At 42.7% G+C, this 16,970-nt stretch overlaps 3 protein-coding genes across 3 annotated transcripts; 2 read left to right on the forward strand and 1 right to left on the reverse strand.

Annotated features, from left to right (window-relative positions):
* Nucleotides 1–43: 43 nt before the first annotated feature.
* vps36 (vacuolar protein sorting 36 homolog) lies at nt 44–5,271 on the forward strand. Its single transcript, XM_044041519.1, has 14 exons — nt 44–395; nt 963–1,031; nt 1,136–1,206; nt 1,510–1,624; nt 1,722–1,811; nt 2,312–2,398; nt 2,878–2,910; nt 3,063–3,140; nt 3,406–3,540; nt 3,632–3,697; nt 3,779–3,843; nt 4,292–4,376; nt 4,492–4,568; nt 4,639–5,271. Exons 1-14 carry the CDS (start codon nt 300–302, stop codon nt 4,721–4,723), a joined length of 1,152 nt encoding a protein of 383 aa, XP_043897454.1. The 5' UTR covers nt 44–299; the 3' UTR covers nt 4,724–5,271.
* Nucleotides 5,272–6,698: 1,427 nt separating this feature from the next.
* On the forward strand, nt 6,699–13,158 carry LOC122779476 (thrombospondin type-1 domain-containing protein 1). Its single transcript, XM_044041885.1, has 8 exons — nt 6,699–6,786; nt 7,928–8,047; nt 8,480–8,862; nt 9,058–9,694; nt 9,796–9,957; nt 10,657–11,077; nt 11,165–11,714; nt 11,804–13,158. Exons 2-8 carry the CDS (start codon nt 7,996–7,998, stop codon nt 12,419–12,421), a joined length of 2,823 nt encoding a protein of 940 aa, XP_043897820.1. The 5' UTR covers nt 6,699–6,786; nt 7,928–7,995; the 3' UTR covers nt 12,422–13,158.
* fgl1b (fibrinogen like 1B) lies at nt 13,154–15,728 on the reverse strand. The gene is made up of 9 exons (XM_044041888.1): nt 15,387–15,728; nt 15,213–15,302; nt 14,791–15,052; nt 14,544–14,703; nt 14,370–14,467; nt 14,174–14,262; nt 13,953–14,078; nt 13,738–13,802; nt 13,154–13,636 (listed from the first exon to the last, which is right to left on the reverse strand). The coding sequence occupies exons 1-9, from the start codon at nt 15,390–15,392 to the stop codon at nt 13,456–13,458; spliced, it is 1,077 nt and encodes a 358-aa protein (XP_043897823.1). The 5' UTR covers nt 15,393–15,728; the 3' UTR covers nt 13,154–13,455.
* Between the last annotated feature and the right edge of the window lie 1,242 nt (nt 15,729–16,970).

Consider the following 16,970-nt stretch of genomic DNA (forward strand, 5'->3'; position numbering starts at 1 on the left):
AGCGTCAACATCGAGAAGGACCCCTTTGAGCCGACTTGTCAGACAAAGCACTGTGTGCCACTTTAGGTTAAAACAATATAATTAACGTTGATGTGGCTGATTTTATACGTATAGTGATATATTTAGTAGTTGAAATAATTATTTTTCTGAATTCAATTGAAGTCATGTATTTTTTAAGTTGTATTTTAGTTTTTCTGTGCAGGCAGTGTCAGGCGAAGTTTGGACAGTTTACCAGAAGTAAATATGAATTTAGTCTCAGCGGCGCAACAGAATAAGAAATAATCTGTTCTTTAGGGAATATGGACCGTTTTTCGTGGTCAAGCGGACTCTTGGAAATAAACGAAACCTTAGTAATTCAACAACGAGGTGTGAGACTGTATGACGGCGATGATAAGGTACAGTTTTCCTCTCTGTTAGCCAAGTTTGTAGCTTGATACACATACCTGCTGAAACTTCGACTCAACACTAAGTAAGTTGAATAACACAGCAGTAATAACTGTGCAATTAAAGACATGATAACCTTCTGATGGCTCATACTAGATTTTAAACACTCGATTGTTATTGTGTAGCACCATAAAATTGCTTTTGTGAGGACCTCAAATGTGCATTTAAAATCCAAAAGGCATTAAATAACAATATAATGAGAATGATCATTTAAAAGCAGAGGTCAAATCACAAACATTACAATAATTCAATACAAAAATTAGACCTCAAAACAAATCAATATGTACACAGGTACCATGAAGGCTGCAATACAGTGTGTAACCAGGAAGTAACCCACAAATCATCACAGAATGTTTTGTAGAGTATTGTTGTACATTCCTTAACACTGTATTGTATAATGCTCAGCAACTATAACGTGTAGCACATGTTCACATTGATGACATCTGTAGCTTTTGTCTCCAGAAGATTTGCTAAACAAACAAATAATCACATTACATCTTTCTCCGTCATTGTATCAGGCCAAGCTGGATGTTGGAGCCGCCTTGCTGAGTACCCATCGGCTGATCTGGAGGGACGTTAAAAATCATGTAAGATGGCAGGAAACACAACTGCATACATCTTTACTGCACCGATTGATCCCACTTTCCACTTTGCGTTCTGACTCCCGTGGTAACTTCTGTATTTCTCTTAGGAATGCTGCCTAGCTATGCCCTTGTCACAGATCATCTACTTTGAAGAACAGGCTGCAGGAATAGGGAAGAGGTCAGTTCCAGTAAAACATGGCCACCTAATGTTTTTTTCATTTGTTTTCTCATCACATGCAATTATATTGAATACTGCTTAGTAACCTGTACCTGTATCCTGTGTTATCCTGTGTTCAGTAATCCTTATCTCTGTCGATGTTTTCAGAGGTTATATTTATTTCTTTTCAGTTAAAGAAAAATATGTTATGGGTCTTTGGTCCTACTGTATTTGTTGTTTGTTGGGAGAAGATATAGTAACTGTGTAAGTGGACATTTCGATGAAGGAAATATAAATGAACTATTGCTTTCTCTTATTCTGTAGTGCAAAAATAATTATTTACCTGCATCCAACACCTGCCAATAAGGAGCCAGGTCCTTACCAACACAGCAAGTACTCCTACATTAAGCTGTCCTTTAAAGAACATGGACAGATTGAGGTAGGTTTAAAAAAGAGCTTTTTGTTCATATGCATGTGGACTGGCAGTTAAATTCTTGATTACGTAGAACTGAAATCTTAATGCCATTTGCATGCAGTTTTACAGGAGGCTAACGGAAGAAATGACTCAAAAGAGATGGGAGAGCACACCTGTTTCACAGCCCATCCCCACAGGATCTGCCACTCAGGTTGGAAGATGAACAAACGGTGTCTCTTTTCCAGTCAAACTGTCACTGAACACTGATATGTTGTCTGTGGGAATTACATCAGCTATTTTATATTGTGATCCACAGGATGGCAGTGTTGTCCCTTAATGTTTTGTTTTTACTGTGACTGTATTCAGAACGTGACTATTTTTAGTACCTATGAAAATGATTATGTGTTAGTATACTGTGTATCAAATTAATATCAAACTATGTTTATCCCTCAGCTTTACAGAAGCAGTTTAGATTTTGAGAAGGCTGATTCCCATGTTCATGAGTGCATGCATCTCTAAAACAGATTCCATTTTTGACAAAATGCAACAAAATCAAAGTCAATCAAGTTTTTGTCCTAGAAATGTAAATGACTGCAGCTTGTTAGCCCTTCACTGTTTGACTTTTCTTGTCCTTCAAAGCCTGTTATCCTATGATCCATTCCTGGTGTGCCTCACTACATGCATGTTTTTCTTTCCTTTATGGTCATGCAGACAGGAAAGACCCGTGCAGTGGGGATTGTCGGCATCGAGAGGAAGATAGAGGAGAGGAGGAAAGAAACAGACAAAAACATTTCAGAGGTGCTATGAACTGAGAATACTGAAATACTTTCTGATGCCACTCTAATGTATGAGATATTGATCTGAATTTAACTGTCATTATGAAAGTATTGTAGATGCCATATTGTATTTTTTTGACTGACTATTCTGAGAATACAGAATGGTTTGCTCTGAAATGTGATGAGTTTCAACTTGTAACCGTTGTTACATTTTTTGGAACTGGTTTGAAATCGAGCTGTCCACTGCTGCCGTGACACTCATCAATCAACCATGGAATTATGAGTTTATACAAGAGCTGTTGTGAAAGATTTACATGTATTTGACAGTTAAAGTAAACAGGGTTTTAAGACCAGGGAGGATTTTCAGTCTCATCATTCATCGGTGGACGGGGTGGGGACAGCTTGGAACGATGTTTGTAATTCAGCTGTAGCCATGAGGTTTGTGGTTTATGTAATTGAAGACAATTTGGAACACTAGTTCACATTTCATCTCCTTTTCAGGCCTTTGAGGACCTCAGTAAGCTGATGGTCAAGGTAAATAATCCTTCATCTGTCCTCATGTTGCATGTGTTGATCATTTATATCACATGTGCTTGTTTAACCGTCATAATCAAATCTGCATTACGCTGTGATGCTGCTGTGCCGTGGTATTTGCTGATAGATGATCTTTATACATGAACTAACAGGCTAAGGAGATGGTGGAGCTGTCCAGATCTATAGCCAACAAGATCAAAGACAAGCAGGGAGACATAACCGAAGACGAGGTAAGAACAGGACCAGCAGAGACGGATACAAAAACACACACACACATACAATATAAGTTGTCTGGTTTTGGCTGACCAGCCAGCATGTGTGGTTTCACAGTTTGAAGCAGAAACTTACTGAAAACACATGAAAAAGAACAACATCCTTTCTGATATGCGGCAGCCACCGTAGTTCCCTGACACACTCGGGTCCTGCATTTGTCACAGTCTGCAGTCTAATTCTTACACACTCAACCTTGGTTTTTCTTTTGTCTTTGCTTTACAGACGATCCGTTTTAAGTCCTACCTCCTGAGCATGGGTATTGCTAACCCCGTTACAAGGGAAACACATGGATCGGGCACACATTACCACTTGCAACTGGCTAAGCAACTGGGAGACATGCTGCAGGCCCCTCTGGAGGTAGAAGTGGATTTATGTGTGTCGTGCGTTTAACATCTACACAGTCCAAGATCATCAAATAATCTCTTTCAACCGTTCTTTGCTCTGTCAGGAGCGTGGCGGCATGATGGCTCTCACTGAGGTTTACTGTCTGGTCAACCGTGCGCGAGGGATGGAGGTAACGCATCTTTGTTTACATGTACATTAATGCTACACACAAATGACTCTGACACTGAGCTTATTTTAACCCTTTCTGCAGCTTTTATCTCCAGAAGATTTGCTAAATGCCTGCAAGATGTTTGAGTCACTGAAGCTCCCAGTGAGGTGAGTTTGAGTCACGCTCGCTTCTCAAAAACATCTGAAAGGAAAACTTTTCATGAGCCCAGGAGAAACGACCTTTATATTCTGATATATCTCGTATATCGGGATACATCCTAAACATATTGAGATAATATTTATAAGCCATATAGTCCAGCCTTAGGGTAAATGCCTACTCCATACAGGCCGGGGCTCTTCCTGCTTGGCTTCCTGTTGTTGGTTGTGGTGTCCAGCCCTCTGCAGCTGTCATTTCCTGTCACTTCCTCTGGTTTCAACAGAAACACTGACCTGTTTCCCTGCTCTGCCTCTACTTGTCTCCTCAAACTGGGCACATTTTGGCTTAATTAAAGATAAAAGATGTGCTTAAAACTGTTGACCTGCTCTCCACACACACACACACACACGCCCCTCCCTGTCTCTGTGACACACACGTCTTTATCTGTGTTCTCTGTAGGATGCGTGTGTTTGATAGTGGTGTGATGGTGGTGCAGCTGCAGTCTCACAGTGAAGAGGAAATGATAGCCTCAGCACTTGACAGTGTAAGCTATTGACGACATGTTCATATCTTAACTTGATCAAACAGCATTTAAACACAGTATCTGTGTAAAGTATCTACAGATGCTAAGGTTGTAGCATTGTTCTTCTCTTCTTCAGGTGACAGATAAAGGTTCCTTGACTGCAGAGGAGTTTGCAAAGCTCTTGGGTCTTTCTGTTCTTCTGTCTAAAGAACGGTAAGTTAATGCTGAGTCTCTCAGTGTCTCTGACTTTTGGTTAATGTGTTGTTATGTCTGTAATCTGCAGGTTGTTGCTGGCTGAGAAGATGGGTCACCTGTGTCGAGACGACTCCGTGGAGGGTCTGAGATTCTACCCTAACCTCTTTGAGTAGAGTGTCGGCTCTTCTTTGTGCTACACTGAGATAAAATACATATTCACTGTTGATACTGCCTGGTGCTTTTATGTCTTTTAGAATAATAATAATCTGCAAACACTATTTGTAGAAAAGTGTTCCCAGATAATCTCCACTTTACATGACTTTAATAATGACCAGGTTTACTGAAAGATCATACAAGACCTTTTTAAAATCAAATGTAAAGGAACAGCCTTGCTCTTGTGTCTTATAAAGAGGACACTTATCAAGATGCCCTTGTTTCAGTGAATATCCTCAACTCTCCTGACATTTTTGTCTCATATACTATAAAACACGACTCTTGTCCTTTCTCCAGTCAAAGTTAAGCCTTTGATCCACTGAGTTTATTTTAAAGTATAATATACAGCGGGCACTTAACCAGAATTCATTCTTCACCTAATTAATCCCTTCATTGTTGAGGATTGTTGTTCCAGTTGTTACTGTTTTGAATCCAGACTGAAAGGTGAGCACTGTCCGGCTGTACTTGTAAATCTATTCTAATTCATTAAAAGAACAATGGGTAGACACTTTTCTGTGTTACAGTGAATTGGTTTCAGGAATAAAATATAAAAGAAAAAGATAAAACACACTTTTTATCTCCGCAGTGATACAGAGAATGATACGATATTAGAATGTAAAAGTTAAAGATGGTAAGTCTTAGTGGAAATGCCACCACTGTGTTTTTATTTTTACACAGAAAACTTTGTTCCCATTGTGTAGCGAGTTAACAGTGTTTCATCTGCACTGAAGCTTCCTGTTTTCTCTCTCTTTCTGGTGGAGAAGAATAAAAGTCTGCAGACTTATACAGCTGATTAGATTACCCTGCCATGTGGCTCACTGATAGTAGAGTAACTTCATTTGCTCAAGAAATCATGAGAGCTGAAGTCGGGCAGGTCTGAGAATAATAATTTGAGATTCATGCTGATTTGGTGGTGAAAGGTCAAATGTCGCTTTGATGTCACATCATCATTTTGACCATAATATGAAAGAATGAGTGACATTTTTAGACAAATTTGTTTTCTGATGATTTTTCAACACTAGATTTACTTCATCTTGTATCCGTGCAGCAGTAATTTGAGGCATTTTTGTCCGTGGGTCTCTTCTCACCTGCTAAGATGGATTGATTTACTCTGAGTATCATCTGATAAAATCTTAATAATGTTTATTTAAATTGAGGATGAAGAAAGACGTCAGTTGATATGAAATGATAACTTTGGCAGTTTCCTGAGTTTCTGTGACTGACGTGCGTGTGACTGCCTGTTGAAGATGGAGTTATAGATCACATATTTCCACAGGTAGTCACTCTCCTCAGGCACCTGAAACTCTCCTGGATGATTCACGTCTTGCAATGCTGTGACTTTTAAACGTTAGGTCGTGATTCAAATCAAAGCATGACCGTGCACATACAGCTGCCACTCACAGCCGTCACCTGTGTGCACCTAAATATAAATATCAAATCACTTTAGTAATACCAAGACTGTACAATAGAAATAAAGCTCCAAAAAATAATAGCATATTTGACTTTCTCCAGACACTGTGTCTTACTTCACTATTGGTTTGTAAAAAATAAATAAACTTAAGTGGTTTAAAAATGTGACAAGTTGTTTTTGGGTAAATGTGCGTCCTAAAGCTGGATCATCATCATCATCTTCCTCTGTGCCATAGCTGTTCATGATCCCCTCTATATATATAAATATATAAACATCATCTTATCAGATAAATGTGATAAGATACATTCACTGTAAAAGCATACAAGTATACATAATAATATGAAGACGTTAAACAATACACAAAACTCCACATCAGTGTCTGACATCAGAGCAGAGTTAGATAATGTGCACATGAACAGCTTCATGACTGACAGGGTCACTTTAAACCGGCGCATAGTTCCTGGTTGTGTGTGTGTGGGGATACTGCGCAGATACTGTGCAGTAACTGCGCTCCTCCTGAGCGTCAGTGCCACAGTTGATCTGATGCGTCTTGAACGCATGGAGCAGGTTTTGTCTGCGGGAACAGAGGAGAGCGCGGAGTCTGCACGTGATGTGAGTTTGACGAGCTTTCATTTCATTTCAAAGACTTAGTCAATTTAAAAACGTCTGTGTGCTTCACTGTCGCTCTTAAAGAATTCTAAGTGACAGTGATGCGTTGCGCAGATTCTGTTCCAAATCACGTTTGGGCTTCAGTCAGTGTTTCTTCTATTCTCAGGTTGACTTTTATTTAGCCTCTTACACTTTACTTCTACTCTGTCTCACGATATTATTACGATTTATATATATAACACTTTCTTTGTTTTTGTTTTCAAAAAATATGTACATATGTTTATGGATGCAGAGGAAACAGATGGAGCATTATTACAGTAATAAAGCTGTAATATTACAAAGCATGTCACTACTGATTACTTATACCAACAAAAGAATAATATTACTTAAGTTGCCAAAAAATATACAAGAACTTAAAGTAACAGAGGTGTTACTAAGGATAAATTTTTATTGCGAAAGATTTTAATTTGTGAAACTAAAGAATCTTAAATAAGATCACGTTAAATAAGTCATTCACTTGGACAAAATGTTGGCATTTTCAAGTAGCTCACTTATAAACTTATAACAACTTATAACCCCCAGATAATGGACATTTACTACAATCAACATCTTTAAAAACACACAAGTGTTGTTGTTGTTTTAATCACAGTGATTGACATACTGTATATTCTCCCATACTTTTAAACGTAAGTCATTAAAAATACATCTGTAGACTAAATAACTGATTCTGACTCTATATTGATAAGTAGCATATTTAAGAAGAAATACGAGGCCTAGTGTTGATCCAATACTTCATGATTATAGTGCAAAAAGGTATGAGCAGCACTGTGGTGGTCAATATTTCACTGTGTCTGTGTTTGTTTGTTTGTTTGTTTGTTTGTTAGTTAGTTACTGGGACAGAAATTCAGAAGCTTATTGTGATGTAAAAAAACTATAATAGTAAAGGCAAAGTATATCTGTATCTACTGTGGCTTAATCTCCCCTGCAGCGACTATACTGGTGTGAAGGGAAGAAGTGTCGTGACCCCGGCTTTACGCTCTCACAGCTTCCTGTTTTTCATTCCCTACAAAAGTGTAGTAGATGCAAGTTGTTGACTACGACCTTAACCTTTGGATCATCTGTGAGATCTTTCTCTGCTCTGCAGAGATAACCGGTGCCGGTGGACGAGGGCGGTCATGTGGTGTTGGAGGAAACCGAGGCACAGACTTCAGAATGCCACAGGCTGTGTCTCTGCTGCCCGTCCTGCTGGCGCTCATGGGATACGGTGAGCGTCGTCATACCATAACTGAATGGCAGAGGGAGATGGGGTTTGAAGGAAAAGCCTTAGGAGTGAAGAGGGTGACGAACTTTCAGCCTCTTCCTTTTCCCACACCCTCTTTGTGTTGGGAGGATGTGAAGTGTGCACAATAGGATTTACGTAGTACGCAGCACACACAATAGATCTTAAAATAATGTGCTGCTGCCACTGAGAGCTGATTCTTTACTGATGGACTCAGATCTTCTCCTGAGCAGGTGTGATTTCAGCCGTTCATGGGACCACAATGAGATGATTATTCAGTTGTAATAAAGCACATTCATGAATAGACATGTGGTTATTTAAATTGAACATGGTGCAAATTGGGCACAGGGAATACTGTGTATCAATAGGCTTATACCTGTACTATATAATACAGATATTTCCTTCCCCCTGTCTCAGTTGCAGGGCTGAGTATCTGGCCCTCGCTCCACGTGGCCCTCAGTAATGCCAGTGTGTTTGTGGAGTTCAGCATCAAATCCAACAGCAGCCGCGTCCGCAACACGAGCCTCTCTCTGATCAACACTGAAACCAACAGCACCCTGCAGACCCAGAATCTCCCCAACAACCCACTGTCAGGCAGGGTGGAGTTCGACTGCTCCTGCTTCCTGTATGCAGGGACGTTCAGGTTCCTGCTGAGGCACAGCAGCAGCACCACTGCTGTCTCTCATGCCAACAGCACAGAGGTCAGCACCACCTGGTGGTGGAGTTCCGAACTACAGGTGCAGTGGCCGACCTTTCACCTCGCAGTGGAGAGGGATGGAAACCACTTTGGATCTTTTCAGGCAAGACAAATATGATGTCAGACACATGTTCACTGTGCTGCAGAAAGATGCTCATGTGTTTCAGTGTTTATCTGTTGTCACGGAGACCGAGAGTCAAGAAATTTCAATTCCTCAATATGTCTGTGTATGTATTGCAGAAATTGACAATAAAACTGACTTTGACTTTCTTCTTCTTGTTCTTGTGTCTCACACCAGGTCGGAATATCGACCAGTGAATACTTTCAGGCTTGTTCACACGGCCTGGACTCGGCTCTCCTGCTGGAGGTCAGCTACATGGAGTACAACCAGATTGGGCGAAACAGCATCGACAAAGTCAGAGCTCGCACGCGACACCCGATCAAACCCCTGCGCTCCCAGAGCCTCGTGCTGCCGTGTGCCTTCCCTTTCACAGAGAGAGACTTCATACGTGTGGCGTTGCTTTCTCCACATACGTCACAGGAGGTGAAGAGCTCTGGACCGCTCTACCTGTCACGCATCTTCTCCTACAAACTGCAGGTGGAAAACCCCAACGCTTACAAGAGCGGCTGTGAAGGGACCTTGTCTGTGAAACTGATCACGCCACCGTGTGCTCACATCAGTGGGAAAGTGTTGCTGTATAAGGACGTGGGTGTAACACCTGGAGCAGGTGGAACAGCGCTGACGGGCTTTGGTGCAGAGGAGCCGTCCTCTCCTCCTCTGGCCTTTAACTGGCTGACCCAGGGAGAGAACGAGACCGAGTTCAACTGCTCCGTGTTTGACCCGGGAAGGAACAAGTACTGCTTTCGCTTTGTTTTCAACTACAGCCGCTCGCCGAGTCCAGCACAGATGTGTTTGGTGGTTCAGAGGAGTGAAGGTAACCGAACCCCTGTCAAACATCAGGGCTGTTGCTTTTCTTTACAAACAGGCAGTTTATTAAAAAACATTGATCTTTGTTTGATTATCTGACTCCTCCAGAATCCTGGGGCCCCTGGCAGCCGTGGACTGTGTGCAGCGTGAGCTGTGGAGAGGGGGTGAGGGAACGAACACGCGAGTGTTTGCTGCCCTCGAGCGTGGGAGGGATTCAGTGCACGGGCATGGTGAAGGAACAGTCCCTGTGCTCACTGGAGGACTGTGTTGGTTGGTGCTGGTTCTCTCCTTTATTGTTTTGTCCCTTTGATTCTGTGAGAACTTTAAAGGTCCAGAGTGCAACACGCACATCATGAAACGTTTATTCTAAGGCAGGGCTGTCAAACTCAAATGACCTGGGGGCCAATGAGCATCTAGTCTGGTCAAGCGGGGCGACATAGAGGAAAAAATGGGGAAAAAATAACTGTTTACAGTCGGTGGGCAATATGAGATATTCATTATGATATTAGACAGAATTGCAAAGTAAAAGTGCTTGTTTTGATATAAAATGATTGACAATAAAAACATATTTATGATGCCCAAAAATGGAGGATTAAATTGAAAATTTAGCAAATAATGACAAGGATAATTGTGATTAAAACAGCTTAAATATATGTAATTTCATGTTGAGTGTAATACATTTAATAAAGCAATGATTACAACCAAATGTCTTATTACTATTATAAAAATATTGGATGCAAAGGATGTGTTTGCCAATAATACTGACGTTTTAAAAACGTACCCAAACGAAGGCAAACGTTTTTGTTGCTGGAATAGAACACCAGTTTGTCACATGTGTTCTAAGGCTTTAAAAATGTACTTCTTGGTTGGGTTTTCTGCTAATAATGAGTGTAACACACTGGACCTTTACTCTTTATGTCCTCTTCTTGTGTTACATGCAAACTTTAAATATCTCTTCTTTGTCCACAGTCTTGCCTGATCCTTCTCCGTCCCTTCCTCCTATAACGGTTGGCGGTGCACCCCTGGGTGGGAACATGGTGGTCGTGGCCGGTATCTCCCTCTGCCTGGCTGTGATTATAGCGACCATCGTGGTGACCGTGTGGAGGAAACTCTGCCAGACCCCTCAGTGTAGCTCTGTCCGCAGAGGCTCCACACATTCCCCCGGAGGACGCAAGCTGTCCGATGAGGCCTCCATCTGTGGACACAGCCTCCAGAGACCCAGTCTGACAGACGGCCATGGAAAACCAGGGAGCATGGATGTGGGCGTGGCCCAAAAAGACGGCCCTTTCCTGGGCAGTCAGCCTCTGCCACAGACCCTGGTGATTCCTCTGTCACAGGACCCAGAACGGCTGTCTCCCTCAGGTCAGAAGATGTTGCCGCCTTCGTTTGGGTACGTTTTTTTAACGTCAGTATTATTGGCAAACACATCCTGCGTCACCCCACTTTCAGAAATGTAAATATAAATGTGAACCTGCAGGTACCGACTGGCTCAGCAGCAGCTGAAAGAAATGAAAAAGAAAGGCTTGAAGGAGGCCACACAGCTGTACCACGTCTCCTCAAGCCCAGTCCACGACACCGTGACGGAGACGTCTGCTTTACCCACCAGCTCCACAGTCCCTGCTCCAGCTGGATTCACTCACTCTGCACTTCACTCTGCCCTCGCATTGAGCCCCCTGGACGACACCAACCACAGTCACTTCCGTATTGCTGCTCCCTTCTCTGAGCCACCGGCTCAGACTTCAAGGCTCACACCAGACAGACTGAGTCCCAGAGTGGAGGTGGTCTCTGCAAATGGGGGCAGCTCAAAATGGCGTGAACGCACTGCCCAGTGGGTGGAGATGGTGGAGAGGAGCGGATTAGCAGGAGTCAGAGGAGGAGGAGGAGGAGGAGCAGGAGGAGACGTATCAACGGGCAACTTCAATCACAAGAATCCACACTTTCGCCGGACGTCCAGTTTCAATGACAGCAAATACCAGAGTCCACAGTCAGCACAGTCCAGATACTTCAGAGAACGCAGCATGACCCAGGTTCTCCATCTGTCTTTGATCTCGATGCTGTGCGTCAGTTTTTTGCTTTTTTACACGTTTAACAAAAACTATACATTGTCCTTTTTCAGGTGGGATCTCGGACTCTACCTGAGGGAAGTAGTTGGACCAGAGGAGGATGGGAGAGGCAGCCGTATCACTCGTACCCCATCCCAGAGCACGGGCCTTCAGAGTGGACTAAACCCAGACCCCAGAGAAATGAGCAGAAGAAACCCTGGTTAGAGACCTCTGCTCCCTCTCACAACAGTGAGCTCAGACACACTGGAACAAACACAAACAGCACTTCAGCATCTGGAGAGAGGCAGAGGAGCGGCGAGCCAGAAAGGGGAGGGAAACAGGGCATCTCAGGGATTGGGGGTCCAGCCACTGGGCCTGCTAACTCTCTTGGAGTGAACCAGCTGGGCGTAGAGCGGGCTGAGCAGAACTGGAACCGTCGCGGGCCGTCACCGATCCAGAGGAACATCCTGGCCCGCAAGTTAAAGGAGGCTCAGTCTGGCTCTGGGGTTAAAGGTCGGCAGCGGAGCTCCACCTTCAGTGCATCATCGTCTGAGCAGAGCAAAGGTCACTGCCGCTCTCTGCCAATGTCTGCAGACGACAGCCGCAGTGTCGGCTCGCCTTTTAGACTCAGCGAGGCTGAGCAGAGGATGCTGGACATAGACGTGTCCTCGTCATTTGTCGGTGACGAGTGAATTACAATCGTTTGTAGCACTTAAATCTCCTAAATCCTGTTACATCTGTGACTGTAACCTGATATTAACAGTGTTTGGACGTGTGACTATTACGCCAGCAGGGACTGGAATAACTTATTATTATTATTAGATAAACAAATACAGTACTTTAACATGGAGCTGGTCCCCTGTTGTTGGAGCTACAACAGCCTCCACACTTCTGAGGTTAGGCACTGAGAAGACCTGGATCACTATCTCTGTTCCAGTCCATCCTAAAGGTGCTCGATGGGGTTGACGTCATGTTGGAGCAGAATATCACCTTCTTCTGGAAACTGGAAGCATAGCATTGTCCAAAATGTCTTTATGCTTAAGTGTTAAGATTGTTCTTCACTAGAGAGAAGTCTGATTTAAACACCTTGATTCAATACTTGTCCATATAGTGTATTAAGTTTAACTTTTTATTGTTTGTTTATTGTCTAACATTTTATTGTAACATCTATTTTTGTTGACCAGAAAATGGATTTCTGCCTCCAAGACACTGGAGTAGTTTTCTTTATGTAGCAACAATATTTAGTACGAGATAAATATTTGTATTTAAATCACAAAAAGGAGGCGTTATTGTTCTCTGCTACTGAATGTGAGCTTTGTGTTACGCTGTTTGTGTGATCTGCGCCGTGTCAAAGTTGTTTCATGTATTTTTTGATACAGAACGCATAAATAAGTCGTTGTTGAATATATGAACACGAGCGTGGGTGGAATGCTGTTTGTTTTATTGTTTGAATATCATATACTTCAGTATAGAATTGTACACGAGTAAAGACACTATTCCGTCAACGTCAGCAAAAGGGAGAAAATAAAATATATAGAATTTAGATAGTGAAGATGGTGCTGTGCTAGTGGCAGCTTGATGCAGCAGCTCCCTGTGTGTATTAGTGTTTTCTTTTAATTTAAGCTTTTGAAAATAATTTCCCCTCAGGGATGAATAAAGTATTTCTATTCTATTCTATTATACATAACATCAGTCTTCATTTTTAAGATTTGATTCTCTGGCGTTTTTAAATTCCCCCCGCTCCACTGCCCATGGCGTCCAGAAACACCAGAGGCCGCACCTTCATGGCGGTGTGTCTCAGAGAATACCAGACACCTCTCCAGGTTCCCCACACCACGCCGTTGTCATACTGGTGCTTGTACTTCCCTTTGCGGTAAAACTTCCCGTTCAGGTTGGCTGCATGACACCTGCAGAGGGCAAAGGTCAACAAGTCAACAACTGGTGCGACGGGAAAACACAACACTGCACGTGGTCGAGCTTGAAGGGAGACAACAGAGAATCATCTCACCTGTTGAACCACCATCCCGCCTTGTTCTCCTGGGCACAGCTGCCCTGAAGGTAGCGGTCATTGTCCTGTCGATCAGTATCACCAGTTATTATCAGTTTAATAAGTAGTTTTAGATTTTATTATGTGTCTTTAAGCCGGGAGTCACTGCAAAATTTCGTTAAAAATTCTTGATTCTAAAAAGCCTCTTTGATCCGTACACGGGGATCTGGACTGACCTGGTCACTGGTGCTGAACTGCATCCCACTGAGGCAAGCCGACCACTGCTCCACCATCCCCCCACCGCCGGTCAGAGCATCTCCAGCTTTGCCGCTGTACTGTCCGTAGTGAAGACGATACTTGTCCTGGAGCGGACACCACGGTGAGTTTACGGAGAATGACTTATATAAATATAGTAATATTATACACATGTGTATTAAAATGTTTTTATTCTCCTCACGTTCTCGTCGGAGATCCTGAAGTTCTCATAAAACGCGTAACTCCTCTGTCCTCCCCAGTCCATGAGATCTATCTTCACCAGGTTCTTACCTGTGGGAATCATTCAGGTTAAATATGATTTCAAATGAAAACACAACATTTGAAATGAAAGGTCAAAGGTGAATGAAGTCGCATTATTTGAGGGTGTAATTACTGACCGTCAGAGAGCAGAGAATACATTTGTTCATTCCCCAACCAAAACTCATCATTCCACAGTTTAAAGTCACCAAATCCGTCTCTGTAGGCGACCCAGTCTCTGCAACGATCAGGCAGATGTTTGATCACATGACACCTCCCGTCTTTCATGTGACGAACCATTGGTGGACAAATACCTGTTGAAGTCAACTTTTCCGTGTCGGCGTCTCTGAAACACCGTCCATCCTCCCCCGTCCTCCATGTCACAGTAAACCAGAAACGGCTCCTGGTGGGATTTGGGTCTGATGCGGTAGAAACCGCTGGGTGACCTCAGTCGCTCGAACAGCTCCGAACAATCTGACGAGGACAGCGTTTCAATAACAGTGTAGAAGACTAACTGTCAGTGACTCTAACAAACACTGGGATGATGTGAACACTCCTCACCTCTGTCGTAGACGATCACGTTGCCTGCTGGTGGCAGTGATGTCCTGTTAGAGGCGTCTAAAGCCCCGCTGATGTTGCTGTGGTCTACAGCAGAGTCTTTGTCCGGGTCAGGATCAGAAACAACTGATTTGAGTTGAAACGGGTGGAAATATTTGTGCATCTGCAGATGTTCGACCTGCCAAGTCCCAATGAGGAGTTTATTCTCCAGTTTCTTTATACTGCGCTTCAGAGCTGCGACCTCAGGCCCACACCAGTCTCTCTTCTGAAAATGTGGAAAATCAACACGACATGTTTTCAGCACCATTGGACCACGGTCTTCCTAAGAATGACAGTTCTTTAAAAGCTCTGTAACGCGGTTGTTGTTCTCAGTGTCACATAAAACAACAGGAGAACATGTGAAGACGTTAAAGAGCAGCACTCACCTGTGTACAATCAGCCGTGGCACAAAACAGAAGCAACAGCAGCAGAGCAAACATGATCCTGAGGAAGAGGAAACCGTCTGCAGAACCAGCCTGAAATTACAAAACAATACAGATTTAAAATGACACGAGAAACAAACATTAAAGCGAATCTCTGCATCACGAGCACGAGCCTACCTTCATTTCACAATGGTGTTTTCTCCAGGTTCACTGTTCTCTTCCTCAGGATTATTTATAGGCTGGGCCAGTTCTGCATGGTCCATATTAGAGGATCCAGACGTAACCAGCTGTGCCAAACGCTGAACTCTATCCAGCCTCTCACTCTCCCTCCTCCTTCAGAGGCCGAGGCTGATCTCACACCTGCAAACGGCCTCATGGACAGGATGTGCCGACAAGAACTCATTCTTTTCATACCATTATTTTTTCCTCTTCCCTTCTTTTTAAAAAATTGTTTTGTTGTTTTGAGGAAGGATAAAGACTAAAGACTAAGACAAAGAGTAATTAAAACAAGTTTTTTTATACATTATATATAAAAATCACATTTAATTATGTGAAATTAAAACGAATCAGCCCATAATAGTCGACAGTGCATAATATTGTGGAAGATTCTGCAGAAATGTGCATTGCTTATTTTTTTATTGTATTTTATTGCCACAATGAAAGCGGCGTGGTGAAACACATGGTTCAGGTGAAATGAAGCCGTGGTAATGTTTATTTCATTTTCTAGATTATTTGGGGTGAAATAGTGGTGCTCAGGTTATATCTGGACGTCTTCCTGCACAGGAGAGTTCATCTCACATGCGTATCAGAAGCTTCCTGGCCAAATAAAATGGGGATGCAAATCTCGGCAGCTATAAAAACCAACTCTGCCACAAAATGCACAATTACATTACACAAAACAACTGAACACAGACGCCAACATAGAACAGTGAAGCAGGGGAATATGCAAAATAGAGAATATGTTATATGATACTTAAGACACTGGCAAAGGGGAAGCGTGGGGGGGGGCAGAGCCAGGAGCCAGAGGACAGAGCAGGGCAGAGCTCCAGAGAGTGTCCACAGTTTCCAGTCCAGAAGACCCAGAGTGTGTGAGCAGCAATTAGAGCAGGAGTCGGCACAGGAGACAACAATTAGAGATGATGCTTAAAGTTGCGCACTCACAGACTGAGAGGGAGCTGAGTCTACGATGGGGCAGCTGGGTGGAGTTGTGGCCTGGTTTATAAAGCAGAGTTGATTGGTGATGACTGACAGCTTGGCACACACCTGCACCTGATCCCACTCCTGTAATCCAGCACACAGACACACACACACAGAGAGAGAGAGAGATGAGAGTTACTTTCACATGTGTAACATCAGCTTCCTGGCTAAAGAAAATAGACGATGCCTAAAATGCACCCCCTGTTCACTTTATTTTTGATACAATGGTGTCGAGCTGCAACTATCAATTATTTTCATAATCGGTTAATCTGTCAATTATTTTCTCAATTAGTCGATTAATCGTTTGGTCCATAAAATGTCAGAAAACCTTTACAAATGTTGATCAACGCTCGTCAAACGTGGAAATGATGATGTTCTCAAATGTCTTGTTTTGTCCACAAACCAAAGTGACTGACTTTTTATGATTTATTTGTTATCCAGAGCAAAGAAATGTAGAAAATATTCACATTTAAGAAATCTTGTTTTAATCATAAAAAACGATAAATCGGTTATCCAAATAGTTCGTTAGATCGTTTCAGCTCGACAATGGTGCTCGTGTTATAT

The sequence above is a fragment of the Solea senegalensis genome, linkage group LG13 (assembly GCF_019176455.1).
Source record: "Solea senegalensis isolate Sse05_10M linkage group LG13, IFAPA_SoseM_1, whole genome shotgun sequence".
In the NCBI taxonomy this organism is placed as follows: domain Eukaryota; kingdom Metazoa; phylum Chordata; class Actinopteri; order Pleuronectiformes; family Soleidae; genus Solea; species Solea senegalensis.

Excerpts from the sequence above, each read along its gene's own strand:
- vps36 (XM_044041519.1), top strand. The coding sequence starts at position 300 with ATGGACCGTTTTTCGTGGTCAAGCGGACTCTTGGAAATAAACGAAACC. Across the intron at positions 1,207-1,509 it reads GCTGCAGGAATAGGGAAGAG|TGCAAAAATAATTATTTACC; the intron begins GTCAGTTCCAGT and ends CTTATTCTGTAG. Across the intron at positions 3,844-4,291 it reads TCACTGAAGCTCCCAGTGAG|GATGCGTGTGTTTGATAGTG; the intron begins GTGAGTTTGAGT and ends TGTTCTCTGTAG.
- LOC122779476 (XM_044041885.1), top strand. The coding sequence starts at position 7,996 with ATGCCACAGGCTGTGTCTCTGCTGCCCGTCCTGCTGGCGCTCATGGGA. Across the intron at positions 11,078-11,164 it reads ATGTTGCCGCCTTCGTTTGG|GTACCGACTGGCTCAGCAGC; the intron begins GTACGTTTTTTT and ends GTGAACCTGCAG. Across the intron at positions 11,715-11,803 it reads GAGAACGCAGCATGACCCAG|GTGGGATCTCGGACTCTACC; the intron begins GTTCTCCATCTG and ends GTCCTTTTTCAG.
- fgl1b (XM_044041888.1), bottom strand. Across the intron at positions 14,704-14,790 it reads CGTGATCGTCTACGACAGAG|ATTGTTCGGAGCTGTTCGAG; the intron begins GTGAGGAGTGTT and ends TGTCCTCGTCAG. Across the intron at positions 13,803-13,952 it reads AGTTCAGCACCAGTGACCAG|GACAATGACCGCTACCTTCA; the intron begins GTCAGTCCAGAT and ends ACTGATCGACAG.